General features: G+C 48.4%; 1 protein-coding gene across 1 annotated transcript in view; it reads right to left on the reverse strand.

Moving 5' to 3' along the window:
* Positions 1–10974, reverse strand: part of VASH2 (vasohibin 2) — a 36964-nt gene extending 25990 nt beyond the window's left edge. Inside the window, exons 1-3 of the mRNA XM_074579474.1 lie at positions 10452–10974; positions 5207–5295; positions 2776–2832 (exon numbers count right to left, since the gene is read on the reverse strand). Coding sequence (XP_074435575.1) covers positions 2776–2832; positions 5207–5295; positions 10452–10745 — 440 coding nt within the window. The 5' untranslated portion in view covers positions 10746–10974. The remainder of the gene's footprint in view (positions 1–2775; positions 2833–5206; positions 5296–10451) is intronic.
* Between the last annotated feature and the right edge of the window lie 8864 nt (positions 10975–19838).

Genomic DNA, 19838 nt, shown 5'->3' on the forward strand with positions numbered 1-19838 from the left:
TACCATGTATCAGTAGAGCTGAACTCCACGGGGTGCCTTTACCTACCTAGTATGAAATGGTACATCACGAAGCCCATGTAAAGGACACCATCCCAGGTCAGGATACCTTGTATACTATTAGCAATGCACCCTGTGGTGGATGTAGCTACACCTGTAAATATGGATTTTGTGCAAATACAGCAAACTCAGGCCAGCTAAGATGCTTTTTCAGACACAGTTTGCCAGTACAACAGGAATACCACACAGTTTGCAGGATCATGTCTCTACCACCTCGACCCACACAGCTACGCCAACAGAAATCTAACATTTTCAAAAGTGTTATCTGTAGTCTAGACAAAGCCACAGGGTGTCTGGCAGTCTAGAAGCAAGCTGATAGCTAACAGTGACTTTTTCTTAAGAGAGATTATAAGTACTGAATTATAGCAAGCCTGTATCCCTTAATGTTATGAGTTCCTATAGATAATTTATGCTGCTCTTCCTAAGCGCAGCCAGGCATTTTTATTTTCTCATGCATCACACTGATGCTGACAGTAAATCTCTATAATATCTAGTCCTCCATAATAGAAAAACTCATTAATATGCCCCAGCTGCTTTAGGACACTTTCACATGAATTTATGAATATTCAATTTCCATCTAGTGCTCAGCTTCTTTGTGTCCAGCCACTGCTCTCTCTTTGGCTGCCAAAGATCTCATAATACTTTCATTAGCTTTGAGCCCTCATATTATGAAATAAGCAATATGTTTAATGTCAATAAATCACAGCTCTGGGAACAGCCTCAACTTCCAAGAGCCGGTAGCAATTGGCGGCACTCAGCATCTTGCCCGATCAACTTGTGAATACAAACTTTGTCTTGCAGCAAGCAAGGCCTTTCACATCACAGAAACTTGCTCAGAGCAGCACTTGTTGCCTCAGCACAAGACGCCTGTTGTCACACACTGGAAGCAGATTTCTTGCAAAGAAGAACACACCTCCCAGGAAAAAATTCTCACACCTGCAAGATTTTTCAGCTCTGATGAAAAAACTGGCCTGTCAGCAGGAGAACAAATCACTGAGGACAACTGCAAGAGAAGCTATCCTCAGCTGGTATGAACAGTCACACATCCCAGATGAAAGAAAGGAAAGCCTTCAGGGACACCTCAACATTACAGGGCGACCAACATGTTATTCCCTTTCTCAAAGTTGGAGAAATCAAGACAGGGCAACCACTCAAGCCTAGCTGCAACTACGACAGGATTTGGGCAGCTAAGCGCTCCTAACAGCTCCACTACTCCTAGCACTCCCGTCCATCAGGTCAAGGAGCAAAGCAGCACATGTCTTAAGATTTAACGCTGTGTAAGTCCTGCATACACCAGGTGCAGGCAACTGTGCCTGGCAAGTTGGCAGCAGCTGCCCCAAGGGGTTGGACCACTTCCAGGGGGACTCTCCTTATCTCTGCAGAGGTCCTGCCACCACATACTAAGTCACTCACAGAAGTCCTAACAGCAACAGGACAAGGAGAGAAGTCAGACACGAATCCCCAAGCAAACACTAAGGCAGAGGAAATGGTACCACTTAGGAGAGGATCCAAAGCCACGGGTGCATCTGCAGCAGTGAGCACTACGTTGGTTCCTTTCCAGGAAAGAGTACCATCCTCGTAAGCCAGGCTTTCATCCAGCCCAGGAGGACGCCGACCTTTCAAGCAGTGAGTATTGAGAACAATTCATTTTCATCCTCCAGTTCCTTGGAAAAAAGTAATGGCACAAATTTAAAAGTGAGTGACCAGCCTGAAAATTGGTTTAAGCTTCTGTAAACCCATCTATCATTCAAGGCACAAGATTTCTTCTAAACTAGTTCCACCAGTGCAGCGAACATTACATAAAGCAAGGAAGTGGGAAAGATTGCTGTCAGCAAGATGAAAACCTGAAGTGCAGAGCTGGGATGGGGACTGGAATTTACAGTGACTGACCATTAGATTAATAATAGGCAGCTGGGGAGAGCTAGAGACAGGCCAGTCAACAGAAGTAATTATAATCTGCTTATCTAAATTTCACCCTAAAATAAAAGCATAATTTTGTCAACATCACATCCCGCCTTAACCTGCTAATTTACTGGGTCCTATTAAAGAGCTGTCCTAAGTATGATGCGGTTCTTACATGCAAGGGATCCCCGCTCTCTGTTGCGAGGCTCCCTGTGCACACATTCGTACTTGCATTGCACAACTCATCGCCAACCAGCGTATGAGTCCACCTCAGGGAAGGAACGGCAAGATGAGCAGCAATGGGAGAAGCAAGGCCATGACTTGAATGGTCTGTTGTGATCCTCCAGGGGAAAGGACTGCACCTGAGAAGACGTGAAAATTCCTGCAGCTTTTTGCACAGTTGATCTCTTCCTACCATCAGTAAAGGCATTACAGCGCAACCAGAATATCAGGACTTACATAGTTTCCATAAAAGCAGTTGAGCCCTCCCAACCCAACAGCAACAAGTGAGAATGAAGAGTTTTCCCAACCCTGTGCATTTAGTTTTGGCCTGCAGCTATGCAGCTCCTACGCAGCTGCTGAGCAAGACCAGCCCTTCCACTTGTTGGCTCTCGATGGTTCCATTTGCCACCTGGCTGCAAGCTGGGACCCTCCTTACAAAGGCAACAACAACACACAGTTTTGGCCCAGACAGAGGAGCTGTGGCACAGAGGAGACAGCCCTCCCATGCCATAGTGCTACGGTGCTTAAATGTTCAAGGTGATCAGATGGCATGATATGGAGCAAGGGCACTAGACCACTTCCAGAGACACTTACCCACTTAGAGGTCTGGTTTTTCTAATCTCAAAGAACTGTGTTCCCGTGTGATTGTATCTGAATTTTGTCTGTTAAAGGAAAGTAACTTGAACAGTCAAACAATAAAATAACAATGCCCAAAAAGTGAATTTCAGTTCTGATTTCCTGTTGAAACATAAAACAAGCAGTTAACAGCCATTGACTCTCAACAGAGATGAAAACCTGGCATGTGAAATAAAGCAATTTTTTCACTTGTCTTTTAATATGACATATTAACTGGCATTAGGTGAAGAGTCAAGGAGAAAGATTGTTTGTCTAAAACAACACTTGCATTTGGGGGTTATGAATTCATTTGTCCTCTAGGTCCCACTCACTATTAGATTACAAGTTTGAAAAAAAGTCTCTATTTGGGCAAGAAGAAGCTTTTACAGTCAAGCCAAACAAATCAATATCTTTTGTGATTTGAAAGAACTGATTTCCTTTTTAAGTTTTTAACTCGGTCAGCCACATCGCTCACGTATGACCTGTAGGTCTGAAGCACGGCAGGTGCATCCTTTTACATCCAAGAAATATAAATCATTTTCTAAAAAATACAATGCAATTGAAATGGAAATAAGTGCAACTCAAGAACATTAGTTAACACTATGAGCATAGGAGAAGAGTTCAGCACAAAGTATGCCAGCAGACAGTCACCCATCAACCAAAGCTCAGAACCACTTGCCTAGGAGTGCAAGCTACTATGCAGCAGCAGCAGCACCAAAAGCAGACTCTTCCCTGCTCCTTGAGCATAGCTGTTCAAGCAGTAATGTAGTAAATCTGATGAGGACAACTAATCTGTCCAGTAAAAACAAAAAAACTCACCCCAACAACACAATAATTTAAAAAAAAAATCCCATCATCCACTTATTTTTGCTAGGTGCTTTTTCCAGTTGAATCTGTTCCCCAGCCTTGTCACCAACACAGCCACAACAACATTTACACCAGCAAAATTGTGGTAGTGATACCAGGGCAGAAACAGGTGACCCCCACGGAGGCAAAGGGTACTTTGCAAGGCATAAATAGCACAGCTGCTGGCTGTATAACCATGGTCTAAATAAAAACTCCAGCTCTCACCAGGATGCTCTGAACTGACTTCAATTAGAGTTCAGAGTTCTCCGGAAATGAGGCTTTGCTTCCCTCCTGCCTTCAAAACCTAATTCATGAGGCCCTTTCAGAGCGCTTTGAACAAAGCATACAGCCTCTTTTAGCCCACAAAGGAAGTCCAGACCCTGTTCCCCAGCTCACATTGAAGCTTTTCTGAACACAGATCCAAACCCTGTGCCTAAGGCCTGCTCCTGCTATGTAGCTGAGTTTAGGATTTCAAGACCACTGGGGGAAAAAAAAAAAAAAAAAAAAAAAAGGGGGAATATAATTTTTGGAGCTCTGTGTGACATGGTCTCCTCTCTGGCACAACTCCACTGAGCAGTGAGCCTCTTGTCCTGCCCAAGTGGCCGACATGCAGCAGAGAAACGTGCCATCCCCTCACAGAGCAGGCTGGCCCCAGCCTCCCTCCCCACAGCAGCTGCTGCGGCTCCAGCCCCTGCTGCCGCCTTGATCCCAGCCACTGCTCCCCAGCAGGCTAACTGCGCCTGCTATTTTTGGATGCTCTTCCAGCTGCCACCCATATCCTTTCTTAATCCTTACCAGGACTTTACATTCATTCCTCACCCCCACTGCTTACACACCCATACAGACACAAAAAGGGAGAGTTTAGAAAAAAAAGAAAACAGAGAGAAGAGCAACATCTGGGCCAGGAACCGTCTCCTCCAAGATTCTCTGTCATTAACAGAAACAGACGGGTATTAGGCATGGGGCAGTGATAGGAAGCCGGGATAGATGTGTACATTTCTGATGAACCCCCCAAGCGAGGTGGGACATCTGCAACGGGGGCGGGGGAATTCCTTCGGTCAGTTCTTGTGCCACAGGCAAGGCTGTCCACCTCGGGGTCAGGACAGCTGTTTCTGTCCCCAACCTTACAACAAGCACCCCCTGCAAGCTGAGCATGTAGCCAGTCCTCAGAGAGCCTGCGGGGATTGCCAGGACAGAGGGAGAAAGGATTTGCCACAACGCTGGCTCTCCCTTAGTCGCTTTATGATGAGATGCCATATCATGTCTCCAGGCATCATGATCCAATCATAATATCCTCTAAACCAACTGCAAAATAAGCATTTCTACTCCCACCAACGTCACTTCAGTTAAATTCTTCAGTATCATTTAACGTTAATTACATCTCCCAGAGGATTGCTGTTACAAGCTCAGTGCTGCAGGTTCTATCACAAATCCTTAGAGGAGTCCTTTCACCCCTAAATGATCCCAAGCCCTCGCAACCAGCTAGTGTTTCAGTAAAGCCCCTGTTAATTCATGCCGAGCACAAGCCATCCTTCTCTCCCAAAACCACATCCGAGAAGGATACTGCAGCATCTTCATGTAGGTCTGTATTGCCTGGAGCCATTCTGGGATTGACATGGAGAGCTTGTAGTTTGGCACTGGCGGCACTGAGGGCTGGACACAGGAAAAAAAAGATAAAGAGGTTAGACAGTTACCGCTCCCTGTAGCGTGGATAAGTGATTTACTTGGGCAGCGGTATGCGCTTAGTGCAATGCAACGCAGCAGCACAGATGGCTCGAGCCCCACGTGAACTCAAAGCATCAGGCAAAGTCATCCTGCTGACAATGGGGGCTGCCTGTTCACTGGAGCCAGCCCCAACCCTGCTGACATAGGGAGGCCAGGGCAGGCCCCCACCACTACAGGCTGCTCATCCCAGCCACCGACATCCCTCAAACACCACCCTATGTGGGCATGCAGTCCAGTGCAGAAGGCCAACACTTCCCATTTTTCCCCTCTAGCACAGGGCAGTTTGGATGAGCAGAGCCGCAGCACTGGCTCTGCTGTCCTCCCTCCCCTGAGAAGCCATTTCGAGTCTAACGTTTGGTTTCCTCTACTGCAAGAGAAACATAAAAGGAGACAAGGATCCCAAGCTGTGTAATTTCCCATCTGCTGCGTATCAGTAGCACACCTGCTGGGCAGGGAGCACATGGTACCTAGAAGACCACCTGGGACCCAGATATTTAATGATATTAAGACACTTAAAGATATAGACTGGCACCATAATGGGATTTTTCCAAAATCTCATAAGACATCTGCTTGTGCCTAAGCACTTTAATAAGACAGGCCCTCAATCCACATTTAATCCCCACAGTTACGTGGCTCCTGAGCCTGTAACCACGCAGGAAAAAGGCCTTGTCCCAAGTCCCCTTATTTTAAGGATGAGACTGCAAAATACGGGGTCAGCAGATGTTAAAGCGGGCAGAGTGGCTTATAGAAGTTAGTACAGTTCTCACAAACATAGTTTATTTAAATATTAATACAGACCCAAATTCAGGAACCAGCAACTTGGGCAGCCGTGACAAAAGGCGCAAAGCAAAGTGTGTGGCATCTGCAGGCCCACAATGTTGTTATGATAGTTTTAAGATTATAAAGTGAAATACCACTGCTTTAAAGACACTTCAAGTCAGCAATTACCAATACGAAAAGCACATTCAGGCAGTACAGGACCTTCTCTGCCACAGACTTCCCTCTCCGGTTCCCACCTCCACTATGATGGAGGGATTGTGTGTTTGCTTTCAGAGAGCAAGCACCAGTAGTCCCAAAACAACCAAAAGCCAATATTTACTACATGTAGCTAGTTACTACATTCAAACAGTAAATACACCTCCGAGAAGAGAAAAACACCCAAAATAGAGATTCCTACATTACTGGCACACAGAAACGTATGTTAAGCAGCAAGGAGACAGACGGCCAGGCCCCAGCACACTGCCGCCATCCCCACACAGGGGACAACCGCATACACACGGGTTTTCTCTCCAAACAAGTGGGAGTTACAAGCAAGGTTCATTAACACTTCTTAATCACAATTTCCACACCTAACCTCTTCATTAGAGGCAATTTTGGGGTTTCACAAGTTCCTTCCACCCCTGGCCCCTTTGGTCTGGCCGAATTATTCGCCTGTCCCTCTCAGCACGAGGACAGGCCTGGAGTCAACGCACCAGATGGGCCTCAAGTTTCAGGAGCAGCAAGCGGCTGGAAGGGGGAATTGAAGCAGGCCTGTCAAATCCTTCCAGACGCAGTAATTCTTGCTCTGATGTAAACTCTCCTTTTCTTCAAAGACAAAAAACTCTGGGTTGCACATACACAACACACCAAGGCCATGGGAGCAGCAAGAGGCCTGGCTGCTGCAGAGCTGCCATGGGGGTAGCACCCCTTTCCCAGCCCTCCATAAAATGGAAGCCCCTGCCTTCATCCAGCTGGAGGACAGGATGGCACCCCATAGGGACCATACCAGTGCAGAGGGACACAGCCCTTGCTGTAGCCCACAGCAGCCACCCTCACCACAGGGGTCAGGTTTGGACCTCCAGGCAAGGTGCTTCCCCATCTCCAAGGCGGAGGATCATGGTGTCAGCCACCAGGGCATGCTCAGGTAAAGAGAACCAGGGTTTTTCCAATGGCTGACGCATATCCCGTCACTTGTCTGTGAAAGCTACCTCGGCAGGCTTGCCAAGCCAGGAGGTCCACACCCCTTCAGATCTCAGGCAACGAGGGAGAAGCAGCCATCCATCTTCCGCCGTGCAGGACGGCACACTGCTCTCCTCTTTCCAGGGCTGGGCAGGCAGTATATGGCACCATGCCCCCAGCCAGGTCAGGCGGTGGAGAGCCACCCACCTCTCCCACTCCCTCCAAGCAAAACCCATTTTTTCTCCCCCCAAATTCCTAACCCCGCTGCAGGAGCGCCAATCAGAAGCCAGGGCTGCACCACGATACCACAAGCAAAGGAAACTGCAATGTTGTGATTGAGGCTGCAGCCCGCCAGCTACCTCCAGAAGCTGGCAAAGGTTTGTAGCAGGGGCCCAGAGGCACTGAGAGGAAACACAGACAACAGCACTACAGCACCATGAATTTACAAAGCAAGTGAAATTCAGAGACCAGGCAGATGAGAGGGCCTTGACCCAGTATCAGTATTTCCAACCAGCAGCAGCTCCAGAGGCAGCAGAGATGCTGCAGTGCAAGAACTTGTGGTAGAGCTGGAGACCATCCAGCTAGAAATGTGGCTAGAAACGCTGTGGTCTCAGTTCGCCACAGACATCCTATATGAAACTCATCTTGCTCAACTCCACTGTGTCTCATTTAATGACCAGAAAGTCATTTTCTGTTAGCTCACCCTGCAAGTACGCTGTTACTTAGCATGGATGAAGCTGGCAGGCTAGAGCCCTCAAAGTTGATGAGAGTCTTTAAGATCTGCAAGTATCTCCAAGATCACAGACCACGTAAAGGATTGCACAGCCCTTCCAAACCAGGGGCCTGCACCCTTCCCAGAGCTCAAGCCAAAAGCCAGAGGTGTGGGGTGTTGCAACCAAGGGACACCTCAGGTTCTGAAATTGCCCTTCCTGCAGACAAGTCAGCTTTTTATGAGGACTGTTCGTCCCAGGCGAGACGCAGCCCTGCATGCCTGCAGTTTGTATTTGTTCCAGTAAGGGCAGCTTCACTGATACAGTAAGAAGCTACTTACCGCCCCGCATGTATGATAGCTGAGACTAATACCAAGATGATTAGAGCAATCAAGTGGAGCTTCTTGGGGAGGGGATGAAAACTCTCTCCCATCACTAGGGATTAAGAACAGATCAGATGCAAAAATGGAGCAGTTGCACACACCACTCACTCAGCCTCCACCAACTACAAAATGCAAGCAGATTACAAACCATCCTCTCAGAGGCACGAGTTTCTCTCATCACTCACAATCAGCACTACCTGGTCTTTTGCAGGTTGCCACATACCCAGCAGCAAAAGCCAATTAAAAAAGATGTACCATCATTTAAGGAACAACTCCCCCCTCACATTCCTACTCCAACCTAGAAATTACTATCACAACTTTAGCAACTCACTACCACCTTGTAGCAAACAAACCTGCTCCCACCCTTCAGTTGCTCACCTGAGCTGTGTTGGCCTTAATAAAGACCAGGTGGTCCACACACTACCCTCTGACCCCAGAGGTCCCAGGCTTAGCCAGCAAGGGCTAATTAATCACAGGGGACACCAGGCCCTTCTGCCCTTGAAGAAGTTAATCACTGCAACAGGCAGTTTGCTGCCAGACAGTGCTGGAGGAACTCAATACAACTCTTCTACAGCACTCTCCACCAATCAGGAACCAATAATTAAAATCAAATGATTTATCCAAGCAGATTTCAAAGCAGCACATGTCACACTGAGTCAGCCTTGTGCTTTGGTACCAAGGAAGAAGCCATGGGTGATGCTCTCTGGGGCACTCTCGCAGGCAGCACGCCGGTACATTGGAGCCACTGGCACGTCTCTCACCAGATGCTTTGTCAATCCCTCCGGGTACCACCAGTAAAACTCCCATGCTTTGGAGCTGGGAAGCAACGGAAGGAAAACAGGTCCAGCGTGTGCTTTGCCATCTCCTAACGCCAAACAGATCTGCAGGCTGTTTAGACTAGTGTAAGCTGGTCATGCTGCTGAAGCGAGAAGTTCGCCCTCTCCTTGCCCCTTCATTTCTATCTCAAGTGCTTGTGCAAGTTTGAGATGAACCACACCAGGGAACCACAAACACACACAGCAAAACCAGATTATTCTTTCACTGTATCTGCTCCCCCATCCAAACAAAGGCTGGTGCCAGCACAAGGGAAGCCGGGGAACAGAGATTGCCCCTTTTGCACTTACGCCGAACTAAACATTGCAGAAAAGACATTAAAGGCCCTTTCAGTTTGCATCTTACTTGACAAGAGCCTTCACAAGGTGGCCCTACTCAATACGCTTTCAACTTCCCCATGCACAGAATTTTTCCTTTCTGCCCCACGTAAAGAACAAGCATACATATCACTGACAACCAGGGCTGTGACAACGCCAGCCCCGCTATCTCACCCCAGCGTGCAGAGGGGTACAAATCAACTCCGACTTCAGCGGTCAGCTCGGATTAATGCTGCTTGGTGGGAGGAGCGAACCAAGCTCAAAGTCTGCCAAAGCCGACGGCATTAAAGACATTGTGATCAGTAATGCAGCCCAGTGGTGAGAAGCCCTGAACATCAGCAGACAACAACATTTTATTTGCCAGCTGGAGGAAAAAGAAACGATTTGGGTCAGGCAGAGCTGTTTGGAGCTTGTACCAAGGAATGCACAATACAATCTTGCCACGTACTGGAAATGAAACATCTGAGTTTTAAATCCCTTATTACATTTCAGGAGCAAGGCTCCTGAAATGCTCCAAAAGGCTGAGCAAGATGTGCTTTAAATTGCACAAAGCGCTTCATTCAGTCCCGGAAGCTTTCTTTTAATTCTTGTTTTCCGCTTTTTCTTCCCCAAGATAAATCCATAATTATTTTTTTTTTCTACTTGTTTCCCAAGACACCAGCTCTTAAGCATCCCGTACCCGTCTTCTGTTATTTCCAAAGAGCGGACGCTCCACCTTTCCCCTTGCAGGGGCCGAGAGCATCCTCGGGGCCGCGGCGTGACAGCCTCCAGCCCAGCCCTCGCGCCTCCCCGTCCCCTGGACGCCCACAAACCCCGGCCGCCTACGGGCTTGACGGCACCCCCTCGGTTTTTTTCCGGGGGCGGACGGGGCGTAGGGGCAGGGGAGGGGGGGTTCACCTTACCCGAGCCAGGCGGGCGGCGCTCCGGATGGCCGCCGCCACGGCGCCGCCGTCGGGGTGCACCCGCTCCACGTGCCCCCACATCCGCTCCCAGGTCTGCCCGTCCATGGGGAAGCCGCTCTTGTTCACTAGGAAGAGGGACCCGCCGTCCCGCTGCTCCTCCTCCTCCGAGCCGCCGCCGCTGCCGCTCCCGCCGCCCGCCGCCCGCGGCTGGGCGCTCCGCGACCGGCCCCCCGCCTTGCCGACCGCCGCACGGCGGGTGCTCCCGGGGCCGCCGCCCGCCGCCGCGCCCGTCATGGCCCCGCGGCCATGCCCGAGCCCGGGGGCGCCGCAGTGGACCGCTGCCGGGAGGTGCCCCGCGGTCTCGCTGCCGCCCGGGCCCTCTCTCTCTATATATAAAATATATATATGTGTGTGCGTATTACGTGCGTGCGGAGGAGGCTGAGCACGGGGACGGCCCCCTCCCTAGCGGCGGGCGCCCGCTCGTCCCGGGAGCCCCGGCCCTGCCCCGGCCCCGGCGGCGCTGGGGGCGCGCCCCGCGCCGCGCTCCATGCCGCCGCGTTACCACGCTACCGGCCGCCTGCCCGCCCTCGGCGCGCTCCCATTGGCGGCCGCAACAAAGAGGGGCGGAGCTCGGGGGGCGGGATGAGCCGTGAGTGGCGGAGAAGCTGAACGGAGGCGCCCCCTGCCGGGCGGCCCGCGTCACCGGAGTAAGGGTGGCAGGGTGAGCCCCTTTGCCCGCAGCCGTCCGGCGTGGGGCTGCGGACCCCGGCCCTCGCTACGCGAAGGGCACCTGGAGATCAAACTCTTCATCGGAGAGCTGGGCTGTTCCGTTCTTCCTAAGAGAGCTGGAAAATTCCGCGTTAACCATTGAGTGTTACGGTGATGGCAGCGAGATCCCAGCCTGAAGGTGAAGGCTGCTGCTGAGCAAGGAAGGCTACAGGGCTCTTCGGTCCAGTGGGCAAAGGAGTGCCCCAGACCTGGGGGATTCCCACCCCGGGGATGAGTGGCTGTGGTCTTATCACAGCCTGGCACCCTCCCTTTGCCACGGCTGGCTCACAGTGTGGTGTGCTTGTCCTCCATGAGAGTATTTCCTGCTCTGGTACTAGGAGCACTGGGTGCCCAACCGCTGAGTAGGAGGGAGGGTAGTCCCAACACGGCCTTTGTCTGGGTGTTTTGCTGCCATACAGACTGCCAGAGGGCTGAGTGAGTGGTCCATGACAGCCCGATACTCAGGAGTACTCACAGCAGCAATGTCCTGCCTCGATCCCCTGCAGCAGTCAGAGGTACCTGCCTCGCATGTCTGCGCGCACTGCTAACACCACAGAAACAACGGCGTCTGGTCCTCTACTTGTGCCCAGTGTGATGGAGCTGTGGATGAGAGGAACTGGGAATACATCTCTCCCACAGGGCTTTGCCCAGCCGTGTTGGTGGCCTTGCAGCATCTTCTGTGCAAACAACTCCCTGGCTGCTGCTGCCATCTTCACCACTCGACTCGGTTCCCTGATGCTGATTTCCATGCTCAGAGGTATTTTTTTAGCATTTTATATCAAGCACAACAGTGTCAGCCTAATACAACTCCTAGAGCTAGAGGTGACCTCCCATCAGAAACAAATAATAGTCTAAGAAAGGTTGTTCCCATCCCCTGCCTATGCACTCAGATACTCCCGCCACTCTGATCTCCCCTGCTCCCAGCCAGGCTGGGTGCGTACCTGTGCATCTCCTCAGCAGCTGCAAGTACTGATTTTCATCTCTCAGCATAAATAAACCTCTCCAGTACCCTAATCAGCTTCCTGGAGGCTCTTGGGAGCCACGGGTGTAAGTTGAGTTGCTAATCTCTCACCGCAGGAATTGACGTCTCTGTGTGTCTTACCAGTAATCTGCCCCGCCGCATCCCGGGTGCGTGGACTGCCTGAATCTCATCAGGAGCTTTAAGGTAAGGGAGGCTGGAGAAAGGCTGTTCCATCAGCTAAAGCAAACCAAGGGCTTCAGCTTACACGGCTGGCCCAGTGTCAGCTTTCAGCCCCAGGAGGCTTTGGTCTAGGGAGCACCCCGAGCTGAACATGGAGGCTCTGTGTAAATGGTGACTCAAGCTGGGGGAGAGGAGGGAAGGTCAGAATGCATTTAGAGCTGCTGTGAAGTCTTCACCCTCTCTGCTATGTCCTGCATTTCCCTAATAATCAGGCAAAAACTGCAACTGGAGGGCAAATGCGGTCCCACACTGGCCAGAGGCGATCCACACCCCCCAACTGGCTTTGGGAGCAGGATCCCAGGGCAAGCGCAATCCCTCTCTCCTTCTGGAGCGCAGATGAGGCTGTGCATCAGCAAGATGTGAGAGCACCAAGATGAGCTCCAGATGGGAGCTGAAAAAGCACAGAGACCCAGAGAGGCTGCAGATGGCCGCAGCCATGGAGGAGCGGGCTGTAGGGGAGCAGAGGGAGGCTCAGGCAAGGCAGCACAAGGAAAAGGGGGCTGAGAAAGTCTGCAAGCTGACAGGAGCAGAGCCAGAGGAAAGCTTGAAAATGATTCAGACGTGGATCTTAGGATCAATGGGACTATGTGGGTGGTGACAGCCATGCGTGAGCAACCCAGGGGCATGACCCCTTCCAATCAGGACCAAAAGAAAAAAAAAATTTACAAGCTCCTCCTTGATGCTCAGGCTGAAGAGGGACAAGTTGAACTCCTGGAGGCCAGCCAGTACATCCAAGGCCAGCTGTGGGCTGGACAGGCAGGGCAGAGGTTACCTGATGTCCTGAAGCTAACAGCAACTTTGAAACAACAGCCTAAGGGGATAAAAGCAGAGTCCCCAAGTCCCTGCAGCTAAGAGAGTCTTAATTACCTTCTTCCCAGCTACAAATTAAGAGTAAAAATAGAGGAATGCTGTCTTGCTTTAGCCCAAGCCCTCCCCGGTATTAGACATTCAAGATGAGTAAGAGCAGGGTGGGATATTCAGCGTGCCCCTCTGCATTCCCCCAGCATCCAACGGCTTTCACCTTGTGGGACTACCTAATTTTGATATCGTAACTCTCAGCAGAGCAGCCTTGTTCCCCGCTCTGTTCGCAGCTCTTCCTCTACCCTGCTGGTGCTGCCCTTCCCCTCACACCCCGGCTGCTGCCCAGCCTCTGCTCCAGAGTGCCAGAGCCTTTCGATTTTGAAATCCAGTCACTTTGCATGGAGGCACCTTTCTAAAGCTAGCTCTGAATAACACCTCGCACCTATGGTCTTCTTCCTCATGCGGCGCTTGTTGCTACCACAGCTGCTTTCTGGGTCAAAGAAACTAATTTGATCATAAAATCATGTAAGAAGGTTTTAACCTTCATTATTTCCAATTGCAGACTAATTTAAATGCAGCATTCAAAAGGCCCTGCAGCGCAATTACACAACCAACTGCAGGAAAATTAACAGCTCTTAATTGTACCATGGCAGCAAGGTGATGTCAGCATCAGCCTTTTTTCCCCAAGAAGATTTCTTCTCCAAAAACATTACCTCCACACCCCCCAAGGAGTCCCACTAGCCCCTTCCCCAGCAAGCATCTTCTTACACACAGCAACAGATTCATCCTTGCTGTGTAGCAAGGCCTCACTGCCCTGGGATATTCCACACGCACAGATGCAGTTAATTTATGTATTTATTTGGGCTTATTTGGGAAAACACTTCCTCTATTACCCATTGTTTCCAAGCAGCCCTTCTTGCTGGCTCGGTGCAGGCGTGAGGAGCAAGCAGGAGGCGGCTTCCCTGGTCAGCGGCTCCAGCCCAATCCAGCCTCAGGGCAGGGAGCTCCAGCCAGACTGGGGAAGGACCTGCTGGCTTTGATGGAGAATGGACCACTGGTGTGATGAGTGCCTGTGAGGTGTCATGCACTGCCCATGTTCCTGCTCCACTGCTTTGAAATTCGATGGTTTTCTGCTCTGCAGGTCCTCTGCCAGCACGGCTCCAACCTTTTGTAAGATCTTAGTAAGGCCTTGCCCCAACTCTGCTATCAACAGACCTGTGTTAAAATACGTCTCACCATGAACAGGAATGCCGCTCTGGCTGCCAGGGCACACAAGTGAAGCACCAAACCCAGAGGTAGAGCAAGCTCAGCAGCAAAAGATGGGCTGGTCGGCAGATTGCCCCTGCCCTGCCTGGCAATCCCTCCTTCTGCAGCCCAGCCTCCCGATCCCTCTGGCCCAGGCTGTGTGGTCGTTCCCCTGGTCCCAGCCCACACCAGCGCCCTTCTCAGTGCCACAGCCATGCCACAAAGCTCCTCCCAGTGCTTTTGCTTTGGTGCCTCTGCAGACAGGCAGTGGGGAGCTGGCCTGCCAGCCCAGCCAGCAGGGGCAGGAGACACCGCTCACCTTGTTCCAGCCCTCCTAGGAACAGCTGAGGTTTGCTTTTCTGCAAGAAGGGGTGCTCAAAGCTGCTGCTGTCCAAGGGGGGCTGGGAAACAATAGCCAAGGAACGGTCTTACAGCACCTGAGCAAAAGCTTGACAGTTTCTCTTTCCCTCTTTCCTTCCATCAGATAGATGCAAATCCGTGGCAGCATGGGAGATCTGGACCTGTGCTCTCATCCAGGTCAGACCTCCAGCTCCACACTCACTGAAGGTCCCTGTACCAGCACTGAGCATATGAGAGACAGGTTGGTTACTGGTGGAGCAGGAAATATGCCCAGTCCCTCCGGCTGGCAGCAGTCAGTGCAAAAGCCTGAAGCCTGCATACCTTGCAAGTGTCCCCAGCTTGGGCACACTCTTCTGCTAAAGCCCGGCCAAGCAATCTTAATGGCCTTTTCTGAATTTAGGACCCACTGTATGTCCAGAAAAGCAGCAGCAGTTCAAACTTGCTACCAAGGTGCTTCAGCTTTGCAGAAGGGAAGCAGGAAAACACAGGTTGAGAAAGTTTACCTGCCATCAGTGAATTGCATTATTGCTATGCAAACATTAGCCCATTTCCTGAAAAGACCATAACGACCTCATTTGATCCTTGAAAAGGAAAATAGAATTTGTTTGTTTGGTGCTTTTTGCTAAACTGGAAGTTATGCTGGAATGGGATTTGTTTATAATAAAATGCAAGGTTAAACTGTGATAAGGATGTAACCATGGTAATATGGGAATGGCTGTTGATGCAAGTTTGCAGGAGTGATTTGCGTAATCACTAAGAATGACAACTTTATGTATTCATCAATGTGATCGTTGGGAAAATAAATATGTAAAGCATACAAAAAAAAAAGCTATAAAAGGAATGCTTGAGGGTGTGCTTCTTTGGAACTTTCCCTAAGGTATCCCTTTCTGGAAACTCTAACACACCAGTTATTTCGCAATGGTCTAGCAGAAAAAGCAGCCATCAGCTGCTTTGCCTTTAGCAATGAAGAAAATCAGCAATATCTTTTGATTTCTGCCAGAACAAGTCCAGGACCTCCTGCAGTAACTCTACTGCAACAAATCATTACAGTGTTTATTTTAGATGGGTTTGTATAACTGGGCTCCAGTTGATCTCAGCCTAATCAAACAGGCAAGATTTCCAGCATTAAAAAATAAATAAAAATAAATAAAAATAAAAAATCAAAGTGGCAGGAAAAAACCTATAAATCAGGCTTCCTCCAGAACTGGTTTGCAAGTTTTCTCTTTCCACCCACACTGCAGGTCAGCATGTCCTAGTTGGCCTCAGCTTTTGCTGACAGTGAAATATCCCATCCTCTTCCATACTTATTATAGTCACCTCACTCCCATCTACAACTAATAGCATCAGATGCAGACAACACTGTTGTTTCTGAGGGCTACAACATCAGTGTCCCTATTAGCTTGCCTTACTCTTTCTGTCTTGTTCCAAAGTTTCAGTCATAAATATTGCTGTAGCTTGGGAAAATAATTACGTCAATACAGTTTGCTGCAAAGGTCTTTCTTGCCAGCATATCACATGATTTGGTCTCTGTGCTTATAAAAACAAGGAAACACTAATGTAACCTTCCATAAATCTCGGCAATCCATCTTTTTTGGACTCATTACTTCTTCTTTAACCTTTAGTCAGAGGGTAACCTACCCAGCACAATCACCTTTTTTTACAGGGGAACTGCATAATAAAACTACAGGTAGCAAAGAAAGGCAGTGGCTAAAAAAAATCTGCTACTATAAATGAGATCTCTTTTCAGCAATCGTCAGCACCTGCAGCCCTTGTCACAGGGGAGCTGGCAGCAGTGGCTCCAAAGGTCCTGAGAGTCAGGACTTACCTCCACTGCCAAGTGAGCACCTGAGTCACCCCCACCTGCAATAAAACCCCTGCGTCTGCTTAAAATCAGAAGCACAATTGTTGGTGCTGTTGTAAAAATCGATTAAGCAACATAGTTCTGTTATGGGATACCCTGTGCCCTCTGGGAATAGTATGATGCCGGTTAGGAAACACTCTGAACAAATGTCATCCCTATGTATTAGAGTTCCTCAAATGCGTTGTCTTTCCAGGCAGTACTTGAAAGTGGACTGAAAAAGTTATTAAGTTTAGCAATAGAACGTGTCACAAGCCCAAAACCCACAAGCCTTGAATTTAGGTGTTGTGTGAAGCCTGCAAAGAGAGAAATGTGTAATACATGGTTTTCAATGCCACGGTACAACAAGGTATCATCACAACACTGATGACTTCATCAAACAGTTTTTGATCTGAAGCATCACTTCAAGCATCCCCAGAAGGCAGTGCTTTGCAGATTAAGATTCCCCCTCTCTAGAGAACAATTGAACACTATTCAAAACACTGCATAAGCGCCTGAAGGTGAGTAAAGTTCAAATATTGTGGTAATTTAAAAAACTTAGAGCTCTTAAAGGAACTATAGTCATCTGGAGCAAAATGATTTTTTTTCAGCCATCTTCATTATTTGCCATCACATAATTGATACTCATTTTCAGAGGTAACTGGCAAACTCAAGAAGCCTACAAAGCATTTTCCAACTTTGAAATCAAAACCAGGAACATCTTATGTGTTATCATGCAAACTGCAGACTTCAAGGAGGCTTCATAACGCTCTGTGTCCTCTTCATGCACACAGACATTTCAACCCTCGTGAGATTCTTACAGCTCAAGCCTGAGCAGATGGAGTAGGTCAGAGGAAAAATCACACCAAGCATAGGACACTCTGCTCCCCAAAAGCTGATGGACCTCCATGCCTCCTCTGACAACAGTCTGATTTGGGTAAATGTCAAGTTTTTGAGTCTTCCAAGGACTCCTCTACCCTTCTGAAGCTTCTGTGGAGCACCAAACAAGATGAGAAATCATAGTATTTCTAGGCTTTAGGCATTAGCTTCCAAGTAAATTTCAGGCTTTTAGCATTAGAACCCTATGTGAATTTCAGCTGTTCTCTGGGAGCAAAAGATAAACAAATTCAAGTCCCATGGAGCCAGTTAATCATCCAAGGATGAATCATTCTCACCCTAGTGGGACAACGCCTCTTCATTCAGCACAGGATGTAGGTTTTGTCTAACGCCTGTAGGGTTGTTCAGAATTAGCTGATGAATTATTCTGAACAAATCAAGTTACCTTCCAGGAATTAATGGAGAAAACAGTATGCATAAGCTTAGAATCTGCACTGTTATATTTTAACTTCCTTTTCTCTTGGCAGCAGGCTGGACAATTTCATTTCTGAAAGGATAACTAACTATGCACTCATCTGCAGTCCCTCTTCTACCTTATCCAAACTAGTGATCAGCATCTGAGCAACCTTAGGGCTGCCCCATTCTGAAAAAAAGAACTTGGGAAGTTTCTGGCTCAGCGTAGCACAGGCTAGGAAAACTTCTGAAGTCTTAAATACTTCCCTGGGATTTTTCCCAGCAACTTTCACAATGCTGTAAGAACCAGGGTTAGCCTCTGACATCTCCAAGTCATGCTGCTCACCAAGAGCCTGGGTTTAGTAGTTCCCTACCTAACCTTTGAAAGCCAAGCAGATGCACGACTACGAAACTAAAGTTCAATTTTGCTCCTACAAGTCAGCTGAAGAAAAAACTTTCAAAATAATTTTCTAGGGTAAAAGCCAATTTCTCCTTTAAGGAACATCTAGTCAGAGAACTAAACTATCATCCAGACATCCCATTCTCTCTCAGTAGGTTTACTCTTCTTATTCAGCCAAAGCATTTCTTTCCAGCTGGTATGTCCAATAATGCCAACGATATTTTACTCAATGGACCGAGTCCCATCTGAGACTCTTTTTCACACGGCTTTTACAAGGTAGTTTTTCAGGATGCACACACAAGTACAGGTGAAATATAAAGAGAGACAAAACAGTAAGAAATTGCTACTACAATGATAAAACAGACATCATAAACCAACGTCACCTAGGCATGGGAAAAGGTGGCTTCTAATTACACCTTCACGTTCACTGCCTCATCTACAAAGCTGGTGAACTCTGACTGCAGAGCTACAGCCACAGTGACAGCACTTCCAGGCTCACATGAGGCATCTTTAACCACCTTTAACCAAAAAGCTAGTTTATAGCTTTTGTAGGGTCTTGTATCTGTTTCTAGAACTCGTAATGCAAGGTCACAATGCTGACAATGCCGTTTAGATAATATTTACAACCTTTTTCAACAGCCTAAGCGTTGTTACAAGCAGAAGCAGTCTATTGAGAAAACACCAGAAATCAGCATCCTAGAGGCTGAATTTTGACTACATCTGATATTAAGCAGGTATTAGCCAGTTACTCACAAATACACATATAGTTACTCACAAATCAGTAACTATGCCTAACCATTGCCAGTATTTAGCCTTTTTTTTACTGCACCATATCTGCTTAAGTCCTTTCTACAAAGTTCAGGATATTATTATTTTGTCTTCTGAAAGATGTTGTTTAATTGAAGATACAAATATTGATTTAGAACATGGTCAGATAAGGTTAGCTCATTGTGAAGCACAGCAAGAAGGAAATCCAGCAGGCTTCTAAGAAACCTTTCCAGTCTAGCAGGCAGTGGGACTGTTAGGCAACTGCCTATTTTATCCATGCACAAAACACATCACTTTCTGGAAGGGCTAACACTTGTTAGCTTTGGATACATGGGGCCTCCTCCCAACTATAGAAATGGTTATCCGACTAACCATTGTCAGGAAGGCTTCACATCTCCCACTTACCTGAAAAGGCTTCTGGTGTTTTCTTTCAGGAAAGACTAAGCATCTGCCAAAAAAAAAAAAAGAAAAAGGAACCTTAAGGCAATAATAATTTGCCGTGATTGTTCCTTTGTTCCTTCACAGCTGTGGGAATGTTTAAATTGCAATGCTAAATGAGGCTATAACCTGCAGCTTTCACAGAGATACTATAAGGGGAATACAACCTTATAGTCCTGGTTGTAAAATGAAGAGCCTGTCTGAAAGTTCAACCCATCGTTGAACTGGATGTTAGCATTGCTTTATGACAAAAGGCTTGTGTTTTCTGTGCTCTGCAGC

The sequence above is a fragment of the Larus michahellis genome, chromosome 3 (assembly GCF_964199755.1).
Source record: "Larus michahellis chromosome 3, bLarMic1.1, whole genome shotgun sequence".
Classification (NCBI taxonomy): domain Eukaryota; kingdom Metazoa; phylum Chordata; class Aves; order Charadriiformes; family Laridae; genus Larus; species Larus michahellis.